Source organism: Microtus pennsylvanicus, chromosome 4 (assembly GCF_037038515.1).
Source record: "Microtus pennsylvanicus isolate mMicPen1 chromosome 4, mMicPen1.hap1, whole genome shotgun sequence".
In the NCBI taxonomy this organism is placed as follows: Eukaryota; Metazoa; Chordata; class Mammalia; order Rodentia; family Cricetidae; genus Microtus; species Microtus pennsylvanicus.
Genome location: NC_134582.1, coordinates 68,128,352 through 68,143,257, shown reverse-complemented (window position 1 = coordinate 68,143,257; position 14,906 = coordinate 68,128,352). Strand labels below are relative to the sequence as shown.

Genomic DNA, 14,906 nt, shown 5'->3' with positions numbered 1-14,906 from the left:
GTGTGTGTGTGTGTGTGTCTGTGTCTGTGTCTGTGTCTGTGTGTCGTGTGTGTGAAGGAGAGGCACAGAGAAGCTGGCTCTTTGGTGGACCCAGCTCTCAGATGAAGAAACTTCAGCACCCTGGCATCTCAGCATGTTTATAATGTTGAGCTGGATAGAGAGGCAGGGTTGTATGCAGCTGAACAAGGAGGTAGGCTATTACATCCAAAGAAACAAGGAGGTTGGGCTTACCTTTCACAGCTGGACAAGGAGGCAGGCTTAGCTAATCTGGTTGGAGCAGTCTCTGCAGGGGACACTCTTAAAGTCCTAAGCATCCTGGTGAGGAAAGCTATGGTGGACATTTTCTGCACACACTATCTAAACCACACATGGATCCCAAATCAAGGCTTTGCCATTTCGCTCTGAGCCTCGCCAGGAGGGATGTGAGTGGGGGGACAGGTTTTGGGGGGGGCTTTGCTGTGAGTGGGGGGGAAACAGGTGTTGGGGGAGACTTTGTCGTTTTCCCGTGGGTCTGAGGCTTTGCCCATGTCAGCAGCCCACGTTCACTCAGGACTACTCACTAGGGGCTTCCTACAGAATGGGGTTCTTACTTTCAATAAATAATAGCATGTATGTTTTAAATTTCTCAACTATAGGCAATGGTGGCCCGCACCTTTAATCCCAGCACTTGGGAGGCAGAGATAGGATTTCTATGCATTCTAGGCCAGCCTAGTTTACAAAGCAAGTTCCAGGACTGTGGTGGGAAATTTGTTCACTGTAGAAAGATGTATTTGCTGTGATTGGTGTAATAAAAAGCTAAATGGCCAATAGTTAGGCAGGAGGTGTAGGTGGGCTTTTCAGTGAGAAAAAAGAAGAGGAGGAGAAATCTAGGTGCACAGGAGAAGCCAAGAGACAAGAGAGGAAACAGAAGATGATACAGGAAGGGAGAGACCATACAACTTAAACTCTCGTGTGTGGAAAAAAGGTTAAAACCCTTACTGTTATTATTATTCTTACTATTATTTTGTTCCCAGGGATTGAGCCAAGACCTTGCTTGCGCTTCACTATTGAGTTACACACCAAACCTTCTCTTTTTTTTTCCAGGAAAGAGAACCCCACAGGGTCTGACTCCTCTTTTCTTCCCACCCTCCCTAAGTTAGATGAGTTCATTGTTCTGGCTCTAGTGGGCTAGCTAATGCCAGTGGGGCATCCTGCTCAGAAAGCCATTGTAGAACATGCTACTTGTGGTGTGTGGGGGCAGGGATTTGGGGAACAGGGGAGGTCTTTGCTCATTAACATGATAATACAGAATTGTTTAAACCTGTGCTCTGTTGTCTGCCCTCCCTCACTGTCCCTGGGTTGGCCCACTTCTTTCCCTCTGTCCTCCGTGTCCCTCAGGGATGCCCCAGTCTCTGTGTAGAATGGTGCGCTTGAGCCTACACACAGCCTCTTCTGTAATTAATACGGCATAAGTACTGGTTACACACTACATTGCCAAAGACTACAGACAAGAAAAATGTACATGGTGCCATTGTGATATCCTCCACCCCAAAGTTTTTGATCCTTGGTTGATTGAAACAAGTGGCTGGCTGTTTCTTTTTTTTTACTGAACCCCAATATCTGGATTTTTATTAATTTCTATTAATCATGCTACAGGATGTAGTATCACCAATTTGGAGGCCTGATTGTATAATTGCAGACTTTTTTGAGGAAGGAGAATGGGGAATAAACATCTGGGCGTTTAGGAATTGGAGGTGAAGTGAGCAAGACCAGAGCCCCATTTTCTTCCTATGTTTGTGTCATTCTGGTCACAGGCCAAAGAATGATGACAATGACTAAGAAACATGGCAAGAAGAAAGAGACCAGGGCAGATGGCACAGGGAAAGAGGCCGAAACTCAAGATAATGATGGCAATGCACGTACTGAAAGGGAAGGCGACATGGTTTTGAGGAAAAGAAGCTTGAAAGGCTACAGCTGAGTAGAGATGTCTACCAGGCAGATAGAGCTTGGATCTGTATCTTGTATCCTTGGGAATCACCGACCTGTAGAAATAGTCAAAGCTATGGACAAACCAACTTTAATCTTTTCTTTTTGGTGGGCCCAATACTAAGCAAGTGCTCTACCACTGAGCTATACCCTCAGTCCAGACAAACTGTATCTCTCTTGCTTTTTCAGCTTTTCCATGTGGCCTATGTTTTAATCAAATTTGCAAATTCTCCGCGTCCTGATCTTTGGGTCTTGGAAAGATCTGTCGACTTTGGAAGCACCTACTCACCATGGCAGTATTTTGCTCGTAAGTAATCTTGTCTTCTGTGCTATGTGGGGCTTTGATTATCTGGAACAGTTTAAGACTATGGATTTAGTGTCTCAGTGGGACTCCTAAGTAGTCCTCAGAACATCGTGTTTCTCTGTCGTGCATGCCTTGATTCTAAGGACCCTCATGCACAATGGCCGTTGCACCCCCTTTTGTAACAGTTTCGCTCCTGCTGCTGGGAGGCACCTGCAAGTGGGCTGCCACTCATGTTCTTCCCCTCTCACGAGGAATGAGGAACAAAGGTGGCTCTGTATGGATCCTGGGCTCCATGTTACTCATTTAGACCCCGTCATCTTTGCTAATGAAGTATGTAAGTGTCTCTGGACCTCATGATCAATCCAAGTGACAGCCAGTTTCTTTAGAGGGTAAAGTTTCCTACTCGAGGCATGAAGAGTTAATAGCATATCTTCAAACATGGTTGCTGATGGCACTTGAGCTGAAATAGCCAGCCATTTCTTTTTCATGAACTAAAAACTTTATCCTAAGCTTTCATCTAGAAATCCAAAAGACTTTTTGGTTCTTCCTCTTAAGGAAACACAAGGCAAGGGAAGCGATGTAGGAGAAAAGATGCATAATTTGATAATGTTCAACTGTGTCCTTCCTAGATTCTCGAAGAGACTGTTTAGAACAGTTTGGGCAGGAAGCAAACATGGCTGTCACCCGGGATGACCAGCTACTCTGTGTCACGGAGTATTCCCGCATCGTGCCTCTGGAAAATGGCGAAGTAAGTGGTTTTGGGAGGCAGTCAGGGGAAGGACTAGAAACGGGACAGGAAGCTATGACATTGTATTTCCCGGGAGACAGTGTAGATCAAGGTGGGGAGCAGTGCTTTGGAGGAAATGGAAAAGGAATCACACCAAAGACTCAGAATGAGTTGGCTTAGAAGTTCTTTTGGGGGCTGAATTCTTCCCTGGAAGGTAGAGTTTGGGGTCCAAGGTCCACCGGCTTCAGAATTCTCCCAGTGACAGAAGGTGGTGGGTGTGTCACTGGTAACTGGTGATGATCTCCCCACCTTCTCACACACTATTTCCAGGACTGAGGAGGCGGGGCAGGTGGTAGTGCTAAGCTAAACCCTGGTAAAGGGACCATTGTTGGTACGAGACACCCTAAAACCAAGTTCTCAGCAAAAAGGCAGCTTATTTACCCAGAGGGATAAAGGGTGGGAATAAGAGACAAAAACAGGAGAGAGAGGAAGAGGGAGAAGGGGAAGGGAACAATGGGCATTTGTCCTGTAGGAACAAAGACCCTCTCTGGATAGAGAGAAGACAGAAGTGGCCCCATAGGAAAATAGCGGTTTATTAAGAGAAATGGGGAAACCCATGGTAGGATGAGATGTTTAGTTTTTATTGGGCATGTTAATTAGGTGAGCCAAAGGGGGCTTTTTTTTTTTTTTTTTTTTTTTTTTTTTGCTGGAACTGAGTACTTTGATAGCCAGACTTTGGTAGTCAGCCTCAGGAGGAGGAAGTGGACTAGACCTTGGGGGCTAGTTTTAGGAATGTAGACTAATGGTTTATAGCGAGGCAGAGAGAATGAGAGGACAAAGCCCATCAGAGCCATGTTTGCCATGCTTTGGCTGGCCGGAGTCCCTTTACCTGGTCCCATTTGACACCGTATATGTCAGCTTTGAGGGAGAAAAACAATTGTTGTCCCCTTGGAGTTGCATCTGACCATGCTATGAAATCAGCCTGGCTGTTGCTATGCAGGGGGACAGACAGAGATGGGGATAGTCAGGGAAGAGTTCCATGGAAGTGGCGAGGCTGTGAGGAATGTAAAAAGACTTTCTAATCAACTCTGTTAGGAGTGTGAGATTTCACTTAAGAGTCTCTATCCAGTATCTTCCATCTGGTAAGCAGACTTCATCAGCTGAGGCATGAAAACTTGAGTTCTTGTTCTAGTCCACATTTCTTCAGCATTTAGATCAGTCGTTCTCAACCTATGGGCTGCAACTCCTTTGATGGGATGGGGGTCAAATGACCCTTTCACAAGGGTTGAATATCAGATATCCTGCATATCAGATATTTACATTATGATTTATAACAGTAGAAAATTAGTTATGAAGTAGCAACGAAAATAATTTTATGGTTGGGGTCACCACAATCTGAGGATCTGTACTGAGGGTGTTAGGAAGTTTGAGGGCCACTGCTTTACATTATTTCAGCTTCGTTTGCTCGATGCAGCTTGACAGACTGTCTTCCCCGTGCTTAGAGACACCACCAGTCCCTCGCCGGCATTCATAGCTCTTTCCCTCCACAGGCACCCAGCAGATCAGAGAACATCATCATAGAGATCAGGTTTAAACCAAGAACTAGCTGCTAGACCATGTCAGTATGTCCAGGGGCTCCTTAGAGAACCAGGTGCTTTGGGGGCATATATTATTTTTAGTGTATTGTTATTGCATTTTGAGAAAAGGACTTTGGTCTGGTGTGTCCTTTTTTTCTTTCTTTCTTTCTTTCTTTCTTTCTTTCTTTCTTTCTTTCTTTCTTTCTTTCCTTTTCTTTTTTTAAAGGTGGTTGTATCCTTAATAAATGGTCGTCCAGGTGCAAAAAATTTTGCTTTCTCCGACACCCTGAGGGAGTTTACTAAAGCAACAAACATCCGCTTGCGATTTCTCCGGACCAACACCCTACTTGGTCATCTTATCTCCAAAGCAGAGCGAGACCCCACTGTCACCCGGCGGGTGAGTAGCATTTTGTAAGCACCTAATCAGCTGTGTTTTGTTGCTTGTTTTGCTTGTCAAATAAGTTCAGTTCTTTTGAGTACTTTTTCAAGCCTGTGATCTTAGGCAGAGGGTGGTTCCTGTCTATAATAGGTATGACTATTTGAAGAAAAATGAACGAGGCCCAGTGCTGCAGGTCTGTAATCCAGCTGCAAATGAACCAGGCCCTGTGGTGCAGGTCTGTAATCCAGCTGCTAATGAACCAGGCCTAGTGCTGCAGGTCTATAATCAGCTGCTAGGGAAGCTGATGCAGGAAGACTTTAAGGGTAAGGCCTGGCTGTACTGTTGAACGAGTCTCAGGACAGCCTAGGCAGGGTAGCTGTCAATCTACTCAGTGGTAGAACCCTGGGTTCAATCCCAAAGATAAAAAAAATTGTTATATCCAAAAACTGATTGTAGCTAGTCTGGTCTGGGTGCAGACGGGCTAAGTCTCGTAGTGAACAACCTCCAATGTCAGAGGCTGAAGAAGAGAAAATGCTTGTGTCTTGCTCATGTCGCTGTCTAGCGTGTGAGCATCAGCAGGTGAACTCAGCTCTATGCGGTCACTCTGGGTACCAGGCTCCTTGTTTCTCACAATGTCTTAGTGTCCTCCTTCAGAATCTCTGCATCAGCAGCAGATGAATGACGGAGGAAAGAGGAAACCCACATGCCCCAGGCTACAGAGGTCACTTCTGTTGGAAGGTCTTGCTGGTCAGAGGTTTCACTCCATCATGGCCTGGCAGCTTTCTCCAAAGCTCAGTGACATGGGGACTTTCTCCCCAGCGAAACTTCCTAGTCTCTACCTGCCTTTTTCTGGAGAATGTCCCCAGGCCCGGAGGACTGACCTTTTCTGAAAGCTGTCTCTAAACCTGGATGCCTGATTTATCTTTAGAAAGACCCTGCACAGTTCCCTGCTGGAAGCCGCTCCTGCTACATATATGATAAGTAAGACTTGTACTAGGAGCTTTGCTCTAGGACCCCGCTGTTACTAACCCAGCCTTATGACAGGACTGTGCCACTTAATGCAAATTAGAGTTCCTCTCAGGCTCCCCAGTCCTTTGTATTTCCTATACTCTGGAATAAAGCTGAATCAATTCACTGTTCATCTCCCCGAGGGCTATCTCCATCATACCTACAGTGATCTGAACCCTGTTCCCTGCTTCTGCTCCCCCCTCCATCATGGACCATGCACCATCGATCTAAAAGAAGAAACAGAGCTACAAATTCCACTCAGAAGATCTGGTTCTAGTGTAAACCCTCCCAGGGAAAGAGACCACAAAATGTGACCTAGTGGGGGAGAACCCATGGTGGCGCAGTGAACTCTGTACTCTGAGGGAGATGTACAGGAACATCTCCCATTCTCACGTGTTAGGATAGTACCCTGGCTTCTAGCGACAGGGGTAGGGGCAGTAGAAGAGGTGACCTGAGCCTGCCCTTCTTCTGCATGGTCCAGCCCAATAGGAAACCAGAGAGCCAGAAAGTCTATGGCTGCTGCCGATATAGAAATCAGCCCAAGGCGAAGGGGCAAGATCCACCTAGAAGGCTAAGTGGAAGATGTTCACTGTCCCTGCTAGAGTTGGGGCATTTTATGTAGTTAATAGCAGAGAGGTTGGAGGTCGGCAGCCTGGGAAATAGTCATGACAGTTTTGAGCATTTTCCAGAAAAGTCAGGCACCTTGTCTGAAGGTGGCTCATCTGCATTATGCTCTTAGCTCTTTCTGAACCCTGGGTAGGGGAGATGGGGAGATGGGAACAGTGATAAGGATGAGCTGAGCTCTCTGGAAAACTGCAGGGCCCCAGTTCACCACTTCTCTGTACTTCCAATTGTCTTTGGAATTTGTCAAAGATAATTTGGCTTATCATGAGTGTTGCAGGATTTGTGTGTGTCTGTGTGTGTCTGTGTGTGTGTGTGTGTGTGCGCATGCGTGTGTGTGTGAGTGAATGTGTGTGTGGTCTGGTCTAGTTTAGGACTGAGCCTGCCCTGGGTCTGTTGCTGACTTTGTCTAGTCTTTGGGAGTTTGAACTCTTAGCTTTAGCCTTTTGGAACATGAGTCAGGAAGGTTCCAACAACAGCCAGCAGCTGTTAACTCCCTCTACAGGTGGATCCCATCCATCTTTGCAAATATTTTCTCCCTTCCCACACCCTGGAGGGACAGATTGCTCATGGTAGGCACAGAATTCATTTTTGGTAGATACATATGCTCAATGTACAAACAAGCTTAAAACACATCGTCTCATTCCAGTAGGCTATATGTACGACTTTTCTCCCCATAGGTACTTTTCTTCCCTGCTTTTAAAGCATTTGATGTTTTAACGAACAAATTCTGAAAGCCTTTTTAAAAATTAAATTTGATCGAGGAATGCATTCATTTTGTAAGACAAGTTACAAGCAAGCGTGGTTCCCATTTGTGCTCAAGTCAGCAAGGAGAAATGGCACAAGAGTACAGAATAAAGGAAAAGCCGTGTCAACCCTTAGCGGGTAAAGGTCAGGGAGAGAGCTTCTGTGCCACAGTCCCTGGAAGCTGGTAATCCTGTTCTCTGTCGTGCAGTACTACTATAGCATAAAGGACATCAGCATCGGTGGGCGGTGTGTTTGCAACGGCCACGCGGACGAATGCACTGCTGACAACCCTGAGAACCAGTAAGTACAGCCAGCTCCCTCCTCACCTTGCTAGGAATGAGACTAGCTGTTGCAGTAGAGATGTGCACCCAGCTAGAGACTTTTAGGTTCTAGACTGGGAACTGGGCCCAGGTCCTCTAGAAGAACAGCCAGTGCTTTTAACTGCTGAGCCATCTCTCCCGCCCCTGACTTCAAAATCATTTCATGTGAGGTTTCTACCACATTTGACAGTTCCCACCTCAAGATGGAATTGGCACCAATGGTGGGAATGCGTGTTAGGATCTTTCATGATTGGCATGTACTCAAATAGTCTTCAGTCTCATTTAAATTGTGCCGATAGGGAAGAATTCAGCAAGGACAATCTGGTGTGGAATGCTTGTGACATCTCTATGCATGAGCAGGAAACAAGCCTCTGCTTGAGATGGCCCAGAGACTTGATGGAGGAGGCCCATTCTGGACAATCAGTGAAGTTAGTTCTAGACAGAATACAGTTTTAACCGGGAAGGTTTACCACCCGACCTCACTGTCCGGATAGTAGCAGGATCGCACTTTTGATTCTGGGCTTCTGAGCAGCCTGCTAAACAGGAGGAGTCTGCTCACGTTCATCTTTTGCTGGTCACAACCTAAAGTATCACTGCTTAGGAGAAAAATGACAGTTGATATTAGGCGAGATAAGACCAGACTAGAGAGGCCACCCTGGAAAGGACTCTCTAATAGACTGGGCGGGAAGCATTTCTGCAGAAGATGCAAAGCCAAGTGCTACCTCATCTTTAGCCTAGACTGAGAATCAGTACAGCAGAGGCTTGATGATGTCAGTGCCGTCCAGGTGTGGGCCCACACATGCCAAGTATTTCATTGGTACTGAGCTGAAACTACCATCTCTAACACCACATAATCCAGACACTTGCGAGGTAGAATCAGCAGTAGAAGTTCAAGGTCTTCCTGAGCTATGTGGTGAGTTCAAGGTCAGTCTGGGATAAATGAGAACTAGTCTCCAACAAAATAAGACATCAAACCAATGCAAGCAGATGGCATTTCAAACTCAGGATGCCAAGGGAGGAGGTTTCCCTGAGTTTGATGCTATACCTACAACCACTCCTTTCAATTATCAAACATGCTTTGCTTTCATGCTCAGGTTCCGATGCAAATGCCAGCACCATACCTGTGGGGAGACTTGCAATCGCTGCTGTGCTGGCTTCAATCAGAGGCTCTGGCGGCCAGCTGCTCTGGGGCAGCACAGCGAGTGTGAAGGTGAGTGGATGCTGAGATTAGGATGGTGGAGACTCCGAGATGTCCTATATGCTCCTCTATACACACGGTTATGAGAAAGTTGAATGTATACACTGGGCACAGTAAGAGATGAACAGCAACTAATAATAAAAGACACCAGATTGTGACGAACTGACCAGTATCACCATGTTTGCTCTTGTGAGCCTTTCTTAAGTAAGACAGGGTTATAGGAACCTGAGACGCATTCACATTGACCTTTCAAGCCGATCTCATCCCCAGCATGAATCCGGATGATTTTTGAGCTGGGAGTAACAGCCATGCAAAGACAGCCTGCACCGTGCTGTTCTGCCAGCATGGCACACAATTTGAAACATGAATTGTTAATTTTTGTGACTCTCAATTTAATATTTGTAGACCACAGTTAACTTAACTATGGGAAATGTAACCATTGACAAGAGGGAACCAGATTAAGGAAACATCAGACTTAAGAGGAAAGTATAAGAAGAACAAAGAATTATTAAGTATATACATGGTACTTTCATGTATGGGTAAGGCTGAGTGTTTTGACATGCTGGTCTCTCTTTTCAGCATTTGTGGGGTGTGATAGTGGATAGAGGGCCGAGGGCTGATGCGAGAGAGAGATGCGAGTGTTGGCCGTGTTGAGAGTAGGTGCTGCTGTGGACTATTTCCTGTGGGAGGTAAAGGGGTCAGAGAGAATGAGGAGATAATGCAAAGCTGCCTTGATCACAGGTGTGTTAGAAAGTAAGGAAGTGATGGACCTGCCCCTCAACATCTGTATGAGTTATTTTTCCTGGTGCTGTGCTACAGTTACCAACAAAAGCAACTTACAAAGTAACATCTTAAACCTCCTTCTTCCATCTGCATATTGGTAACTGTGTTCTCCCATGTCAAATCCTGAGACCTTATTGAGGAGCTACCATGAGCATTATAATTAGATAGTTTCAATCAGATACTTTAGTGGCTGTGTTAGGCATACTTTGACTAGTCAAGATATTAATATTGTTTAATTTTATGTCCTGATCTTTTTGATTGTTTTAATCTTTTTTTGATTTTTAAAAAGATAGCTTTGACATTCTTTCCCAGTCATTATGAATTATTTGGTCTCACTCTTGGTGGCACACAGAATGATCACAGTAGGAATGCAAGTTAATATGGCAGTGTTAGCTGAGTGCCACTCTGAGCCTAGGACCATGCTCCATCACAAACAAAAGACGTGCAGCTCCATCTCCATAGGATTTATAGTCAGCCAGATGGATTGTTATTTGTCTATAGGTAGACATTAACCTAATTCTTGTTTTTCATTATTACACATAGTTCTAAGATTGAAAGTTTAGACTTTTGAAATAAGGGATTTGGAATCAAGCAAAAACTGGACCAACTTCTGGCTCTCTTGTTTATGAGTTATATAGCTATGAATCTGTAACATGAGTGGGGGCCTGCTTGTTGGGGTTTTTGTCCTGCCCAGTACCGCACAACTGTTTAGCCCCAAAGAAAATCACACATAGGTCTCCATAAATTATAAGCTGATTGGCCCATTAGCTCTAGCCTCTCATTGGCTAACTGTCACATCTTAATTAACCTATTTTTCTGATCTATGTTAGTAATGTGGCTCAGTACCTTTTTCAGTAGGACAGATCATATCCTGTTGCTTCGGTGATCTGGGCAGGAGTGGGAGGAATCAACTTCCTCCTTCCCAGAATTCTCCTGTTCTCATTACATCATTTCTACTTCCTGTCTGGTTTTCCCGCTTATATTTTCTGCCTGGCCAATCAACCTTTATTCAAACATGACTAACGGATTACAAACAATTCTCCCGCACCATGAATCATCTTGTAACCTTGTTCCACCTCAGTTTTCCTATCTGTGGTATGGGGATAATGGCACCTACCTTAGAAAGTAGATTAAATGCCACAAAGCATATAAGTGTGTTTCATAATGAATAAAGAGCTGGGCAATAGTTTGCAGTGACTGTAGCCTGTGTACATAACTCTAATAGGCATTTTGATTCACCATTGTTCTATCTTTTAAGAAAAGAGAAATGTTTCATTTACTGTCAAACAGAAGGAGTCTATAAAGTACAGCATTTTCTATAATAGCCTCTGTGTAAAAAATCCCCTGTAATTGTTCACAGAGTGTCTCCAATGTTTCAGCACAGACTTTATTGTAAGCCACAGAGCAGAGATCCTGTTTGTGAACTTACTAAAAGCGGCACACTAATCTGACCAAGGATGCTTTCTCCCAGCTTGCAACTGCCACGGGCACGCCGTGGACTGTTACTACGACCCAGATGTGGAGCTACAGCAGGCGAGCTTGAACAGCAAAGGCACCTATGCAGGTGGGGGAGTCTGCATTGATTGCCAGGTGAGACACGCCTACAGCCATCACCCTGTATCAACCCTCTTGTTGCCGTACATGTGGTTCAAATAGATTCATGTGGGCAAAGCCGTCACCAGAACAGAGTAGGGGCGTGACCCACACCGTGTCACTGGGTGACCTTGAGGAAAGGACATAAGCAACCCAACTGGGACAGTGAGGTCTTTCACAGATGGCTCTGAAACAGCTCAATTTTATGTGGAAAACTAAGCTCTCATCCCTACTCAAATCTATAAAATTGATCTGATATCAAACATGGAAGAATGAAGGTAGAGCTGTAAACTGTAGAGAAAAACACTGGGTCCCGTATGATTCAGAAGGTGAGCAAACTTTCCTCAGAGGAAGCCACAATCACGGGAGATGAGGAAATCGGATTTCACTGAAATTAAACTTCTGACCACTCCCACTGAAAATCACTCATGGGTGAGCTGCAGACAGGAAGAGCAACCTCACAAACCGGGAGTCCTTGAGAGTCACTGGAGCCCAGTTATTGGGTTCCTCCACTGAAGTAATAAGCCAAATCAAACCAAATTAGTAAATCCAGATTTAATAAGTAGAACAGAGCAAAGCAACTCCCAGGTGACTCTCAGGAAGGCAGGAGAGAGAACATCAGAGCAAGGGGCAGATCTGCTGCCTGTAGGCATCTGGAACAGTGTCTGGGAGGAACTACCCCTGGTGGACGGGAGCAGTGGGGTTGGGCGGAGCTTCCCAACACTCCTAAGCTCTTAAATGAAGGCAGGTAACCCCCTCAACATACATACCATAACAAAACAACCTCTTACAAATGTAAATACATGAATGATTAATAAGCTGGCAATCAAGGGCTGAGCTGCTTCAGTCAGGAGGAAATATCAATCAAAATCACCAATTCGCCTCCACCTCTCACCGGGGCAGCAGTTATTAAAAAGCCTAGAAATTCGATTTCAGTGAGACGTGAGACAACTATACATGCCATCCCCTCAACAGAAATGGTGTACTGTGGCTGCAGCAAGCTATGAAATGCTGCGAAACATGCATCTTCCTACACTGTGATCAACCCACTCCCAGTTTATCTACAACAAACAGAAATGCTTTGGCTGTGAGCCAAGCCTTTAATGGCGGAGCCATCTCTCCAGTCCCAGAAACGCTTGTTTTCCAATTGCCGCCAGCATCAGTGGTAAAGTCAGCAGTCGTAGGATCGATGGACACATCCTTGCTCATCATTTCATAACAGAATACGAAGGGGCAAAGGAGACCTTGTCTGATGCTACATTACAGCACTGAGGATCTTAGGGGCAGCGCGGAAATAGAAAATCAGCTTCATAAAGGGCTCCTGTTGTGTGGCAGCCATTGGCACAGAATTCTTCAACACAAGTTATTAGAGGAAAATGTCAAAGTGTGATTAGCTCTAAGGAGCTGCAATGGTGGGGGGCTGACGGGGCAGGAACATGGAGATGTTCTGAGTGTCTTCTCTACTGCAGTAAGAAATTGGGCTCTTATTCATGTGCATTGTCTGACATTGGCAAATTATGATTGAGAGTTTTGTATGTATAAAATATATTTTATAATAAGAACAAAAATCATAAGCACGTGTTAGACTCCAGTTATTAAGTCCGTGCTTAAATACCTGGTGGAAGGTGCTTGGCGCTGTAGCATGTGGCATGTAGCACATGTAGTATGACAAGAAGTCATATGTTGGTGAACGGACAGAGGAGAGGCGGGGATGCTTAGGTGGAAATAAGAACTCAAGTGGGATGTTTACTGTTTATGGGAATCTTTAGATGGGGCTTGTATGGCCATTCAGTGTGAAGACATCCAAAACAAATACTGAGGGAAAGAGGAGGCAGGAGTCTGTATCGCTGCCTGCGTCGGCTCCTCTTGGCCTCTGTTTCTTGTGGTAACACTGCATACTTAGTGAAGACTGGCGGTTACCCGGGTTTTGGTGGGCATTGCTCAGAGGTACCCTATCCTTGTTAACCAAATGATGCTGAACCTCTCCTATGAAGATAGGGCTAGCTCCCTAGTCCTTCACATCCATGGAGAGGTCAATGAAGTGTTTAGCTCACTCTTCCCAAACCATCTGTGTTTCACATGAAACACACAAAAACATATGGGATCCAGACGCAGAACATATGGTTCCGTTCTGCCCCAAACCCGACCACGCACAGAAAAGAGATTTAAAAAGCAAAGCGCACTCTTTCTCCAGAGCTCATTATAAAGAGAAAATGAGGAAGATGGGCCATCTGAAAAGACTAGCAATTCCAAAAAAATCGAGAAGAGAGCAAACATGAAACATACCTATTAGTATGGTACATACGGGGTACACGGCTTTGAATATCAGTGGCATGCAGGCCCAAGAGGTCACAAAAGGAGTTAATTGTGCGGCTGGAGTCAAACTCCTAACACTGCACTAAAATTCATCAAACTTAACCTGTGCTGAGCACGATGTTTTCAGACTTGAAATACAATAAACATTTTAATTTTCTGAAGTCAGCCTATACATTCAGTGCAATTTTAATACTTTTGTGGAGATGGACAGGCAGATTCTGGAATTACTGGCAGAGAACACAAGAATGGATAATTAGAAATAAGTAAATGTGGGACCCATCTTCAGAGGATCAGAACCACTGTGGATCTGTAGCTGGATATGGACTCGGAATGGGGATTACAGTCTGCCAGAAACTAACAACCTAAACCAGTCTAAACCAGTGCACGGGAATGGTACAATTTGATTTTGAATGTCATGTCATCCATAGTAGAAAAGGTGGATATTTTGTAAGTGCTGCTGGGACACTTGGTTCTTTGTTGGAAAACTAACTGCATTTTATGCTATACATACAATATCATGGGAGTTTTCACTGATAGAAAAAGAGAGAAGGGCCACAGGGCTGGCCAGGTTGGTGATCAGGTTCGAGTTTGCTGGTAAAAAAACCCATATCCTACAGCAAATTATGTCCCCTAGAAATTCAGTAATTGGGCTGCTTTCCACCATTTCTGTTCAGTGCCCATAAGTGGAAAGCAATGAATTATCATCTCAAAGCACACACAGACAGGCTGTCCCTAGACACTGTCACATACAGTCTCAGTGAAATGGGTAACTCATAAAGAAGGCTCTGTCTTTACATGGCGGGAGGCAGAAGGATAAAAGGGCCGAATTCTGTGTCTCCTTTTGAAGGGCCTTAATCCACTCCTGAAGGATAATCCTTTATGACTGGATCACTTCTCAAAGCCAGTGTCTCTTAACACTATTACCCTGACCATTGAATTTAAGGCTGGGTTTAGAAGAAGACCTAGTTGAGCTGCAGCAGATAGTTGTAGGCACAGCTTTTAGTTAGGACCACCAGCTCCCCAAATAACCACACAGAGATTCATTATTTATGAATGCTCTGCCAATAGCTTAGGGTCGTTACTATTTCTTACAACTTAAATTAATCCACAGTAAATTAATCCTTTTCCAGCATGGCATGTTCATGCCCTGCTCCCTCTGCTGGTGACTTTGCCCTCCTTCTTCCCAGTGTTCTTTCAGTCTGGCTCTCCCGACTAACCTATTTCTGGCTCTTTATTAAACCAATAAGAGCAACACATCTTCGCAGTGTACAAAAGGATTATTCTGCAGCAGATAGTAATGGTGACAGAGTTAGATTCTTGTCCTGAAGAGAAAGCAGTTACCAGAAGCACATATAGATCCCGTTGGTA

The 14,906-nt window shown here is 44.9% G+C and overlaps 1 protein-coding gene across 1 annotated transcript in view; it reads left to right on the top strand.

The window, feature by feature from the left end:
- Nucleotides 1-14,906, top strand: part of Lama3 (laminin subunit alpha 3) — a 224,241-nt gene that overhangs the window by 50,652 nt on the left and 158,683 nt on the right. The window contains exons 3-8 of the mRNA XM_075969274.1: nucleotides 2,155-2,272; nucleotides 2,899-3,017; nucleotides 4,800-4,970; nucleotides 7,537-7,628; nucleotides 8,743-8,858; nucleotides 11,101-11,219. Coding sequence (XP_075825389.1) covers nucleotides 2,155-2,272; nucleotides 2,899-3,017; nucleotides 4,800-4,970; nucleotides 7,537-7,628; nucleotides 8,743-8,858; nucleotides 11,101-11,219 — 735 coding nt within the window. The remainder of the gene's footprint in view (nucleotides 1-2,154; nucleotides 2,273-2,898; nucleotides 3,018-4,799; nucleotides 4,971-7,536; nucleotides 7,629-8,742; nucleotides 8,859-11,100; nucleotides 11,220-14,906) is intronic.